The sequence below is a fragment of the Micropterus dolomieu genome, linkage group LG21 (genome assembly GCF_021292245.1).
Source record: "Micropterus dolomieu isolate WLL.071019.BEF.003 ecotype Adirondacks linkage group LG21, ASM2129224v1, whole genome shotgun sequence".
In the NCBI taxonomy this organism is placed as follows: domain Eukaryota; kingdom Metazoa; phylum Chordata; class Actinopteri; order Centrarchiformes; family Centrarchidae; genus Micropterus; species Micropterus dolomieu.
Genome location: NC_060170.1, coordinates 20,772,293 through 20,785,862, shown reverse-complemented (window position 1 = coordinate 20,785,862; position 13,570 = coordinate 20,772,293). Strand labels below are relative to the sequence as shown.

At 42.0% G+C, this 13,570-nt stretch overlaps 1 protein-coding gene across 1 annotated transcript in view; it reads right to left on the bottom strand.

Moving 5' to 3' along the window:
• The window catches only part of ntrk2a (neurotrophic tyrosine kinase, receptor, type 2a), a 112,470-nt gene extending 108,395 nt beyond the window's left edge, over nucleotides 1-4,075 (bottom strand). Inside the window, exons 1-2 of the mRNA XM_046035378.1 lie at nucleotides 3,808-4,075; nucleotides 797-871 (exon numbers count right to left, since the gene is read on the bottom strand). Coding sequence (XP_045891334.1) covers nucleotides 797-871; nucleotides 3,808-4,064 — 332 coding nt within the window. The 5' untranslated portion in view covers nucleotides 4,065-4,075. The remainder of the gene's footprint in view (nucleotides 1-796; nucleotides 872-3,807) is intronic.
• Nucleotides 4,076-13,570: the final 9,495 nt, after the last annotated feature.

The following is a 13,570-nucleotide window of genomic DNA, read 5'->3' as shown; positions in this document are numbered from 1 at the left end:
TTTCACCATTTAAAAGACATGACACTTAACGATTACTGTAATGTAAAAATATTAAAACTTTGAAATAGTATCATCATATTGGTATCAAGACCTAATTTACCTAATGTAATTGTGTGTAAAGTAATGCTCACACACATGGGACGGCTGTTCTTGATTGTGGCTTAAACACTCATCCTGCCTGCCTTAGAGTTTCGTTCCCACTGGGTCCAAGCACAATTAAAAGCATAAAACACTTCCAGTGCATTACTCGCTTTGTACTAATATGTCTACCAAGTTGGATATTGGCTGGAAAATTAGTTAGTGTCTACTTAACAGTTTTTATGTTGCAAAAAAGTGCTGCTTGGTAGACAATTCTGTTTTAGATTAAGAAATAAAATGAGACACGTATCATAGCAAACCACAGTAACTACACCCTGAGACTGCCATAAACACAGCATGATTTTAAAGCAACAGATGTGGACAATACATCTCCTTAAGCAAAGAAAGAGAATTATCAATAAAGGCAAATAAATCCATACTTGTCATATAGTCGACTATAATAAGCCAAATAAGTGTAGAAATACTGTTGAAACCGCTTTAAAAGGCTGCCTATATTTGGGCCCTAAGATTGAACATTGTGTACATTACTGGAACATTTTGCGCAACAGATGATGTGGTTAACAGAATATAAGAATATATGACATAAAACACTCTGTGTAATCATTTTTGTAGCAAATTTGTCTATTGACAGTAGCTCTGAATATGTGCCATATTGTTGGGCCAAAGTGTTGGTTGTACGAGCCATATATAGACTTACAGGTTCCTGAGATTCTTGTAGTGTTGCAGGTCTTTGTCGTTGATGGAGGAGAAGCTGCTCTGGTTGGCGATGTAACTGTCAGGAGATACAAGTGTGTGTCAGAAGGCTCATTTGTTAACAGAGGGAAGCATAAACACAAACATTTCAACAAGACAAAGGAACATAATAAGCCTATATAATTAAAAAATGAACTCCTGAAGGACTACAGCTGATAAATGGCACACAGGGCGGAGCTGGTATTTGCTGGCACTTGATTCGTTTACAGGAGATGATTGTGGGCATCTCTCTTGAGTGATTGAATATAACTGTGTGAACAGGTTCTGAAAAACATATGTATTTCAAATACCACAGCTTTCGGATCAGACGTCAGAGGGAAGTGAGTTCAATCTATAGAGGGAACATGCTGTAACAGTCACAGCAGAGCTCTTTGTCCTACAGAAACCTTCAGTCTCACTGTTGCACGTATTGTGTGGCTAAATCACAAGCTCATTAAATAATGCTTTTCATGAAGGAAAAAACATGTGTAATTAGATTTACTGATTTCCAAGATCATTACATGGCTGTAGTAGTGAAGGGTCTTGAGTCTGGGATTGTTTTTTGTTGCTAATTATCTCAAATACAACATGATACATTATATTTTACATCTCTCGCCTCTGAATCTATGCCAAAATAAAAAGTCGATTGATCAGTGAGCATTGAAAAGATGACACTTAACCATTAAACATATTTTATAGGGGCGTCCTGGTGGCCTAAAGGAGTCTAAGACGCTGTACCACACCATACACCATGTAGCCGTAACGTCCCAAGTTTGCCCTCATTTTCTGTCAGCTCTCTGCCATCACTATCGAAAAAAGTCAAAATACCTGGGAAAAAATACTGTAGAAAAATAGGAATAAAATCTGATATGTGCCTTTCAATAATTAAAGATGCTGAACCAGAATGTCATATTTTCAGTGGTATTGATTGATAATAGATGGAAGCCACTCTGTGAAAAGCAGCCTGTTCAACACACTGTTTCAAAAAATTTACTTTCACTCAAGAGTAAAATAACCTGACAACAATGACACATGACTAAAATTCAGTTCTGCCAAAATGTTTTTCAGGGCACCAGTCTTATTCGTAATCTACAATAAATCACCAATAACACGATCAACGTCAGATGATAAGTATCTGTAAATCAGCTATAAAGTCAAAAGCAGACAGTTCAGGTAAGAGTGCTGAATAATAACAGCATAGTCAAATACTACGAGTATGCACATATATTCATCCGGGTTTGTTTTAATCATATTTGATTAACCCTTCACTGCATGTTTGTCTAGTGTGCAGGGAAGAGTTAAGCTTGGAGTTACTACACCCACATGTGTCCATTAGCCTAAATCTGCTATTATTGCCTACAGGCAATATATCAGTATTGTTATACAGAGGTAGAGATTTTTTAATAGGTTAAATGTTGTCTTTTCCGTCTTTATTCCATGAATAATTACCTATAAAATAACATCTATATTCTTTAAACAAAATATCACCAATATTGTCAATATTAAGGTTATTAGTTAAAAAGATTTTGCCTTTTTAGCTCTTTTCTGTATCATCCAGTCATTTGGTACACCCACCTCCTCAAATCTAATGGATGATATTTTCTTATCAGATGGGAACTAAATCTGATTAGTTTGACTCAGCTTTCATACTAAACATTTCACATATGGCAGAAAAAGTAAGCATCAGTATAGGACCTGCATTTCAGTTTTTACACCCATGTAGGAATTCACACTGACATTGAAAGCCCATTATATTATGTCGAAGTGTGTATTCTCAGTGCAGATGTCACAAATTCAGGATTTTTTTAACCACTTAACAAAGACAGGGGACAGGATAACCCATCTCTTTTGTTTTTGGCAAGGTCGTTCGGGAATTAGTCGCTGCATGGTCATCAGTAATTTGTCTGTTTACATTAGCGAAGCACTCAGTGAATGCTTTTCACCAGATTGCTGCAAGAGTCCAAGGCTTCTCCAAGTTCATCTCTGACAAGTCGTTATCAACAAGGCCGTTTATCTCTGCCAAGAAAAGATATTGCAGCAATGAAACATTTTAATCTCCTCTTTTAATTGCTCTCGATTAGAAATGCTTAGACATGTCTCAATTTATTTCTAGGTCGAATGACCGTCTATGAAATGACTGTGTGAATGGGGGTGCAGTAGGTTACATTTTAAATTCAGGCTGAGATTTTGTGTCATCTTGAATTGGGGAAAAAATCTCCCAGCTTCCTGAAAAGGAGGGTCCGGTCATCAAATACAAGCAAAAATGTTGACTCTGACTGGAAAAATGTCGCTCATTTTCCCTTTTAAAGTCGATTTTTCTCCGCTTTTGTGGTTCATTTCAATACACTCATATAAGCCATCTTGGGAAGTGTCTGTGCTAATATTTGGACAGTCGTGTCTGGTGTGTGCGTGTCCCCGTCCACACACACACATACACACACACACACACACAAGCATAAGGGCATCCACTTACACACGTGCACGCGCCGGCACAGCCTGGGGTTTGTCTGATTGTCAGAATAAAGTCCATCAGCCTCAACTGCTTTCATTTTTAAATGGACTTTTTCCACGCTGGCGTTAAAGGACTGATGTGCCCCATGATGGAAATTAGTCTGTTACGCAATGTAACGTTAGGTTACACATGACGCGTGTCTGAGCAGAACCAGCGCCAAAGAAAAATTAACAGGACTTACATGTCTAGCCTATCCGAAATGGCAAATATGTGAATTAGCCGTACATTCAGGCATGACATTAAGATTCGTAGCAAAAAATAGACCTTCACCGGTTCTGTCTCTTTTCTTGCGGACCGTCAGCCCCTAACACAACTGGCAGTGGAGGGGTGACATTCCTTTATTTGGAAAGTGTTGGAAAATACAGCAACCTTGATAAAAGCGTGATAAATAGCCTATGAAGATTTAAAGAGAACTTATCCGACATCTTCCTTCTGTAAAGCTGATGCTTAAGAGAGACACTCACATGTCCGTGATGTTCTCCATCTCCGCCTCGCTCTGCAGGAGCGGGAAAGCATTTATACCCTTCTCCGGTTCCACGCAGGAGATCCTGGTGCTGCTGCAGGAGCAAGGCGGCGGGCATGCCTCCGCGGACATCCACGGATCTCCCGAGCCCACTGATACCCCGACTGCCACAACCCACCACCACCACCAGCACCGCCACGACCCAGACCCTCTCCCCGGCGAGGAGAGAGCCCCGCTCCAGGGTCTCAAGGCGCTCATGTCGGGTGCCAACTTCAGCTATAAGGCTCGCTGAATAGCCCCACGGCCCGGCCCAGGTTGGCTGGGATCAGCCCCGCTTCAGCCAATCAATGAGAGGAGAAATAAAGTAAAATCCGATGCTGAGGTGGATACAAGCGGGTTGAAAATCATCAGCCGTGAGTGACAACAGACAAGACAGCAAAGGGGGGGAGGGGGGGGGAGAAAACAAGAGAATGTGTGCCGATCCTTTCCTGTGTGTTTCTTCCAGAATCTCCCGTCAGTCAGCCAGTCACTCACTCAAAATCACACTGCCACACTGACGGGTGTCTGCCAAGGAGGATCTCTCTCTCTCTTCCTCCCTCTCTCTCCCTCTCTCTCCCTCTCTCTCTCTCTCTCAGCTGACAAGCACCGACCGGAACCTCCTCGACACAATGTTCTCTGTGTGTGGATGATTCTCGACAGAGTGGTGGTGTGGTGGTGGTGGTGGTTGGCTGGTGGGTGGATAGAGAATAAATGTCCGGATGGGGGAGCCGGTGCGCACCGCTGTTGCCGCGCGACTCGCAGGGGTGAAGGCTGTGATGAGGGAGAACAGAAGAGGAAGAGGACGGGTACCAGCATTAAAGCAGATCATGTATAACGAGATATCTTATTGATCCCCCTTGGGGAAATGCTCCTTTCTCTGCTTGCAGCAAGGTCGGGGTTTGGGGGGATCAGGTGCAGAACAGAAGGGGTTACTTGCTCACGCGCACCTCAGCAAAGCGTAAAATGCTTTCGACACGGCTGCGTGAATTCGTGTTTTGTGGTTATTCTCATCTGTTTGAATTTTTTGGGTCGTCAGGGGTTAAAGTGCCTCCCGGAGTGTATGGTCTCTGACAGTCTTGATAGGCTTGAGTTGAGAAGGAGGTGTGAACGTCCTTGTGTGACTGAAAGAGATAAAGACAGAGGAGAGGTGGAAAAGGCTTCTGCGTTGAAGAGGTTATTTAATTTATCTGCTAGCTGGCTTCAAATTATGCGTAAATTAGATATAAGGGGCTATCAATTTACAGACTCTAATTGCCATAATCATTTTCATCACAACCTGATCACCCTATCCTCATTATAATCATCATTATCATCTGGTTGTTATGCTGGGCGTTTTTTAAGTAGACCTATATAAAGTTAATCAATGAAAAACAAGGCTGTAGCTGAAGGAGGCCCTATTTTTGAATTTGGGAGGCCACTTAAATTCCACATTTCTAGCCCTTTTCAATAAAGCTAACAAAGTGGCTTAACAATCAATGTAAAACATAAACAAGTTGAATAAAAATTGGCATCACAGGGGAACAAACTCTGCAAGCCTAATCTCCTCTGATAGATTGCTGATTGTTGAGTGTAGGGCCCCTGACAGAAAAGGCCCTGTCCACCTTGGAATTTAGCCTAGACCTTGCCCTATGAGGGGATCTCAGTCTGTTGTACTAGCTTAAGGGGATAAAAGCTCAGAGATATAAGGATATACACTGGCTAACACTGGGGTGATATTGTCACATTTTTTGCAATGACTTAAAAGTCGAGCTGCAGCATTTTGGACTAATTGTTGAATTGATTTCTGACTGAGATAGTGAGTGAGGAAATAAGAGCATGGATGAGTTTCTCCAAATCTGTGGCTGAAATACAATAGACTACTTAAATTTTCTCAAAAGATACCCAAAAATTTCCGAGGTCTTAGTGATTGGGATATAGAGCTGTGTGTCACATTGTATTTGTGGATGGTATTACCGTGTAACACATTCTCACTCCCAACTTGTCGCACATGGAAGCTTGGTCAAGACCCCTTGGCATTGTTTTTAATGCCATGGGTTACTTTCCATGGTCGTCCGATCACGTTAGCAATAACAAATATTAAACATCAATAGAAGTAGGCCTACTTGTTAACGTTGAAAAACGTCACAATTTTGAAACGGCATGTTGTAAATGCTGTGAAGTGTCGCAGTTTTGTTAAGTTTAGACACTAACAGTTCTTGGTCATTTTTAGGAAACAGCACTTGGTTAGATTTAGGAAAAGATCATGGTTTGGGTTAAAATAACTGCTTTATTTATGTCAGTTAACTTAACGTTGTGGCTTTTCCCCTCACCTTTATTGAGTTATTTATCTTTTTTGTGCATGTAACAGGTTTGCAAAGTGAAAAAACACAAAGTCCAGCCCAAAGGGAGTTCCCATCTCCCACAGAAAACTCTGCTCTGAACTGCTTGAAAACAGCTTGTTTGCAGTCCAGCCCTTCACTTCCTTTACTTATGACGTCACAATGAAAGCGTCATAAAGCTTGCCAAGCGGCTAGCGAGGTCAGGCACACCCTCAAACCAAGCTAGTCTGAGCGGAGGCCCTTTGGCTCCACTCGCCTATGTTTGGTTTTCCATTGTAGAAATGTTGTACCTATACCTGCTTCCAGGTAAATTTTTTCGTATCACCTCACCTCCATTGATGTTCCAAGCGAGCTGAGGGATACTAAAATGAAACTTGAAAACAGGACAGACTGCTGATTGGTCAGAGAGAATATTCACTATTCACTGCATCATCATTGCGTGCACCAGACAGAGGCCAGTAACAGAAAGTTTTATATTTTACAGTTTTCGTATGGAATTTCATCACTAAATCCACTTCTGAGAAGTTGTAAGGTGAGAAATCAGCTGTGTAGATTTCGGATATTGACAGTTTTACAAGAAGTGATGGCAGAACGGAGTTGAGGAGCTCCGCAAGTGGCTGCGGGGGAAGCCTGTGCCAACCCGCGGGAGGAGCATGTGAGGCCGGCCAGCTGCCCGCTCACAGAGCCCTCTGCTCCCACCGTCACACAGTCCGCTGCAGCAACAACGGCAGAGAAAAACACAGCTGGAAGGTTTTCATACCGCTTATCTGTCTTTACATTCTGAGGAATGTTGAAATGTTTTAACTTAAAAAAGAGAAGCTGTGTGGATCGCTGGTGTGTGTGTCGCATTGAATATTACGTTGTGGCAGTTGTGTGTGGCGTCGCTATGACGACAAGCTACGTACTATCTCTGGGTACTATCTGCAATGGAAAACGGAGCAGGGCCGAGTAGAGTCGAGTCTATCGATTTGCGCTATGGTAGCATTTTTCGGCAAGGCAGCATAGATCGTCAGAACACAGGCAACAGTTCAACGTTTAGTCCTAAAAGACATAGCAACTCCAACTCCGTTTGGGCCTGGAGATTCACAATCACAACCTGTAAGTATCCTTTATTGGTTGTGAATTATATTTAAAATAAACATGGCAATGTAACTTCACAGACTGTTCAAGGCTAACACAGCTAAAGTTATAACTATAATGCTAATGTTACACCTGATGTGAAAGCTACTGAGCAAACGTTCAAATTGTTTGGCCAATTTTTATGTAAAATTGAGTTGAAATATAGTGATTTTTGTTGTGGTTTATGGTAAGATGTGGAACAATGATGTTGTGTGGTTGTGGACTTCTGCTAGGTTACGGTCGCAGTCTGAAGCGGCTTTGATTTGGATCACACCACCTTGTTTCTTACGACCCGCCCTTCTCTGCTTCTGATTGGCTAGTATAGTCCTTACCCGGGAACTGCGCATGTGCAACTCCCAGCAAATATTTTGTACAAGTAAGATGCATCACTCTGTCGCTCAAGAGCGGAGCGTACAACACATAGGGTGAAAAGAGGAGCTGCAGCAATGTGCAGTATGAGAAAAATATGGTATTTTTTGAAAATTCAACCATGTAAACCTGTTCTGGTACAACCCCTAAATAAGATTTTGAACCTGAAAATGAGCATAATACCACCTCTTTAAGTAACGTTACTACTTATGCAACTTACATAACCGACGCAACTTACAGAAAAACATTCAATGTTGACTTTTTTTTCACACAAGAAATGAACGTCGGTCCCCTGGCTGAAAGTCCGGTTTCTGGCCCAGTCCACCCCAACCACCTCATTACTCTGGCTTTTTGATTAAATATCCGTTCAAAAGTGATGTTGCAGAGCATTCCCCAGTGGGTTGAACAATGACAGTAAAGGGATCCCCAGTGCATTACAAACTGATGCCAACGGTGTCCATATGTGACAACTTGGGAGTGAGACTTGAGAGGGAGAAGGGATTGTACCGAGAGGGAGCATATAGAAGGAGAATAAAATGGGACCTAGAATTGAACCCTGAGGGACACTGTAGTGGGGTTCTCTTCCAACCTCCTCAAAATAGGGAAAAACACAGGCGTAGTCGAAAAATAATGGCGTGATTTTTATTATGCCGGCCTCCAAAGTGCAAACAGTGAAAAAACTTGCATAAAGAAAACAAATCTAAAAAATTTACTCAATAATAAAGTTACACTAAAAAAACTTCAATAATTCTGTTTCTCTCTCCCCACAAAAATACAAATCACTAGTTACCTCCTCTGTAACCAGGCCAAGACTGACCTCACAGGCCCAAACCTGCCACTTTTAAAGACAGTAGTCCCTCCCACTAGGCTTAACCATTATCATTACACAATATAATAAACAGATTTTACTCCAGAAAAGGATTTATATCTATTACACTTCGACATATTTTCAACAATAATTATATCCATCTCCACAAACATTTTCCTTCCCCTGAAAAAGTTATTTACATCACAAATTATTATTACAACCAAAAACCATAATTTTGCAGTTCACATGACCATGAAAGCGTGCGAGAACTTGCTATTTAAAAGACGGAAATGTTACGCTCCTGTTTTGCCAAACTGGATGGGAAACAGAGCAAACCTGCGATGCATCTCAACCCATAGTAAGTGTTTGATGTTTGTTTAAATGTATGCTTAACGTTAAAGAAGAGTAGAACTACCTAGTATGCACCCTTGATCACGCTACTTAAACAGTAGAAGAAAAATGCATAATAGCGAGATTTTATGACTGGCTTAATTGATAGGCTTAATTGAGGCTGGAAGGGAGCGGGGAGTGAGTATGTGCATGTGTCTGCGCGTGCGTATGTTAGAGCATATTTGTGGGGGATAAAATGGAGCCAGCCATAGTCACTGAGAAGCATCTGATAGATAGGTAGGCCCTGTAGTAGTTGTAGTCTCAAAGGGACCACATCTAAGGGGCAAAGCAGTGACTTCATATGTTTAACCATCTCATTGAGGGCGGAAAGAGACATTGATTTAAAGGAATTGAAGGATACAACATCACATGATCTGTGGGTAAAATGCTCTGGCCAGCTGCTAACAGTCTGTGATCTGATTTTTTCAATTTCCTTTTGGGTTTCAGGCGTTCTGAGCAATCAAGGTGGAAAAGTAAGTTGCCCGTGCATCATTAACTGCCGCATGGTAGTTCTTCATTAAGGTCTTCATGTACTCATAGTAAACATGAAGTTTGCTGGCCTTCCGCTTGCGCTCTGCTTTGCATAGCTCTCTCTTTAGGGAACGAGAGTGGGCCGTTGATGCAAATGCAAATAAAGAACTGCCTGCTATTTCCCATTAAACAACATGTTATAGCATATTTTATTATCCCTTGAGCTGGTGGGTGCTTCCACTGTAAACACCCAGGACAAGAGGTGGATGTAAAGCATCAAATGAGAGAGAATGAGAGACCTAGAGTGAAAGGGGGAGCAATCACCAATCATCAAGTCTTTAGTCGCCGTGTACTAGACCAAGCGTCACCTTATTAAATCATTAGGCCATATTTCATAATCATATTGGGCTCGCAGCCAAACCAGACCTGAATCAATAATCTGTCATCTTAGAGTGGTTATACGGCTGCATGCCAGTCACCGCTGCTATAGATTTCCTACTGCTGGATGCATTTCTAACACAGGAGTTTATCTGTATTTTATACTGTAGAGCCAGTGAAGAACAGAGCTACCTCAATCTTTCACCTTGTGTGTGAGAGACAGGAGTGACAGCACATCTGCCTGTGAGCAGGCAGCTGTAAGGACTGCTCTCCTCTCCTCTCCTCTCCGCTTTCTCTGTCTCTCTCTCCAATGTCCTCTCTCCATGTGTAGCTCTAATATGACGTTTGTGCTGACGCACTGGCAGTGCTGCTGAATAGAGGAGTGTAATTAAGGAGCCCTGTCTGTGTCTGAACCAATCTGGTGGATGCCTGCCTCAGAATCCATGGTGTACGCATTCTGCACACAATTAAAACATTGTCTCACAAACATAATATTCCAATTACTCTCTGTTCCTTTTGATATATGAGGTTGTAACCTGTGTAAAAGGATGAAGCAGCAGGATGAACAGGCAGTTTTGCCATCACCTGGGACATGGGGCAAACCAATATTCATGTTCCTAGCACAATCTGCCAGCAAGAGAGATGTGAACTTAATTTTTAGCGCCTCATCCCAGTGATTCCCAGTCGCCAAATCAAACTGTTAAGATCTGGCCCCTGTACACAAGCATTCTCTGTGGGCCCCTCCCTGCATCCACAGCTATTCATTCTAGTATCGTTTTGGGCCCTCCTCACGAGGACCCTCTTAACTGTTGAGTATTATGTACAAATTTACAAAGCCGAAGGTGACCAACCTTTGACCAAAAGTTCAAATGCCAAAGATTTCAAAGAATGCAAAATACCTTTTGTCATATCACAATCACCTCTTGTTGTGTCACAATCATCAACTGTTTCATCACAGTCAACTGCTTTTACCTGCCAAAGTGACTTTGCTGTGATTTTTCTTTAAAATTGGCATATCATCTGTTTATTAATGGTAATTTTTTTAGGTTCACGTAAGGTAAAGAAGAAGATAAAGTATTTTTCAAGCCCAAACATTTATTGAATCGTTTTATGATTTATTTATGTGAGCCCTAAAAAAACATAAGGCTAATATCCTGTTTTACCCCAAAGCTATGAGTAACAGAGACATAAGGTCATGACTGGGACACTGGACACTGAATATGAGCAGAAAATATAACACTAGCTCATCCAGTGTGCAGTCTTTTTTTGGTTTTGGCACATGATGCATGGATAAACAAACCTCAGTCAAAATGTTCCTGCTTTGTTCTTGTTTTCTGAAGTTCTTGGCTTCAGCTTGATCAGCGGTTTTAACATGTGGATTGGCTACATCAAAGTGGTAGTAGATAGTAGTCTTTAGTAGAGCCAATGTGTCCTTGATTTTTGTTTTCCATTTGAAAAATGACAGATTGATACTCACCTTTCTGAACTGTCACCCCACTCCCATGAGAAAAAGGTTTTGGCAATCCTGCAGAACAAATGCAAGACAGATGATTGTCTGTTTTCCTTTTGGAAGAGAATAATCTCTTAACTTATTACCTACTCTCGCAAAATTTTAAGCTTTTATACACATGCAAGTCAAATTACAGTAATCTTTCTGGATGATTCTTCAGTACCAAGGTTTTATTCTACAGTAATTGCAGGTTAATTAATTTGTGTTGATAATTCAATGTTCACTATATTTTTGTGTACAAATAACAGAATAGCTTTGAGTGAGGGCTCCCAGTGTGTCACCAAATACATAAAAATATTGTCAGGAGGACTCCATCCATCCATCGTCAACCGCTAATCCTGCGTACATGGTCACGGGGGGCTGGAGCCAATCCCAGCTTACATCGGGCGAAAAGCAGGGTACACCCTGGACAGGTCACCAGTTGTCAGGAGGACTCATATAAACCTAACCTCTACATACCAGCTAAGTGCATTATGGGTCTGAGAAATTATACACTAGTGCTCTCTAGTGGCTGTTGGGATCAGATTCAGAATCAGAAAGAGCTTCATTGCCAAGTAGTGTTTTACACATATGAGGAATTTGCTTTGGTGATAAGGTGCTACACATAGACAAATATACAGTTGACATAAATAAATGTAGAAATATATAAATATGGAATCAACAAATGCAAGTTATATAAGAATAATAAAAGAATAGAGAAAAATAATACATCTATTTGCAGAGAAAAAACAATGTGGCAGATATTTACATGTGCATTACTCCGGTTTGTGTTGTGCAGATGTATTGCAACGGAAGAGAATATTGTGTACATAAATATATAAATACATAAATATGAAAATATAAAACAATCAACAATTAGAAACTAATATGTGCAATGTGCCAGGTTTGTGCATGGTATGAAATGAAGTACAATTTAGACGTGCAGAGACATTTGCATTATTTGAAAGGGGGAAGCGTCAGTGAGGGACCCGGGCCTTGTTAATGAGGCTAGCTGCAGACGGGAAGAAGCTGTATTTGTGGCGAGAGGTTTTGGTCCTGATGGACTGCAGCCTCTTGCCAGAGGGGAGAGTCTGCAACAGTTTGTGTCCGGGATGGGAGGGGTCAGCTGCAATCTTTCCTGGTTGCCTCAGAGTCCTGGGGTCGTACTAGTCCTTAAGTGATGGAAGATTGCAGCCAATCACTTTCTCTGCAGACCGAATGATACGCTGCAGCCTGCCTTTGCGTGGCAGATGGTGATGGAGGAGGTGAGGGTGGACTCGATGATGGCGGTGTAGAAGTGTACCATCATTGTCTTTGGCAGGCTGAACTTCTTCAGCTGCCACAGGAAGTACATCCTCTGCTCGGCCTTCTTGGTGAAGGAGGTGATGTTCAGCTCCCAGTGGTCCTGGGAGATGATGGTGCCCAGGAAGCGGAAGGAGTCCACAGTGGTGACTGATGAGTCACACAGGATGATGGCGGAGGGTGTGGCCGGGCTCTTTCTGAAGTCCACGACCATCTCCTCTGTCTTCAGAGCGTTGAGCTCCAGACTGTTCTGGCCACACCAGGTCACCAGATGGTCGATCTCCCACCTGTATGCGGACTCATCCGCACCAGAGAAGAGCCCAATGAGGGTGGAGTCATTTGCAAACTTCAGGAGCTTGACGGACTGGTGACTGGAGGTGCAGCTGTTGGTGTACAGGGACAAGAGTAGAGGGGAAAGAATGCAGCCTTGAGGGGAACTGGTGCTGATGGTCCGGGAGTCAGAGACATGTATTCCCATCTTCAAGTGCTGCTTCCTGTCTGTCAGGAAGTCAGTGATCCACCTGCAGGTGGAGTCAAGCACGATCAGCTTGTCCTGCAGGCCGCGATGATGGTGTTGAAAGCAGAGCTGAAATACACAAACAGGATCCTGGCGTAGCTTACTGTGGTGTCCAGGTGCTGGAGGATGTAGTGAAGGGCCATATATATACATATATACAGTGGGTACGGAAAGTATTCAGACCCCTTTAAATTTTTCACTCTTTGTTTCATTGCAGCCATTTTCCAAAAATCAAAAAAGTTCATTTTATTTCTCAGTAATGTACACTCAGCACCCCATCTTGACAGAAAAAAACAGAAATGTAGAAATTTTTTGCAAATTTATTAAAAAAGAAAAACTGAAATATCACATGGTCATAAGTATTCAGACCCTTTGCCGTGACACTCATATTTAACTCAGGTGCTGTCTATTTCTTCTGATCATCCTTGAGATGGTTCTACACCTTCATTTGAGTCCAGCTGTGTTTGATTATACTGATTGGACTTGATTAGGAAAGCCACACACCTGTCTATATAAGACCTTACAGCTCACAGTGCATGTCAGAGCAAATGAGAATCATGAGGT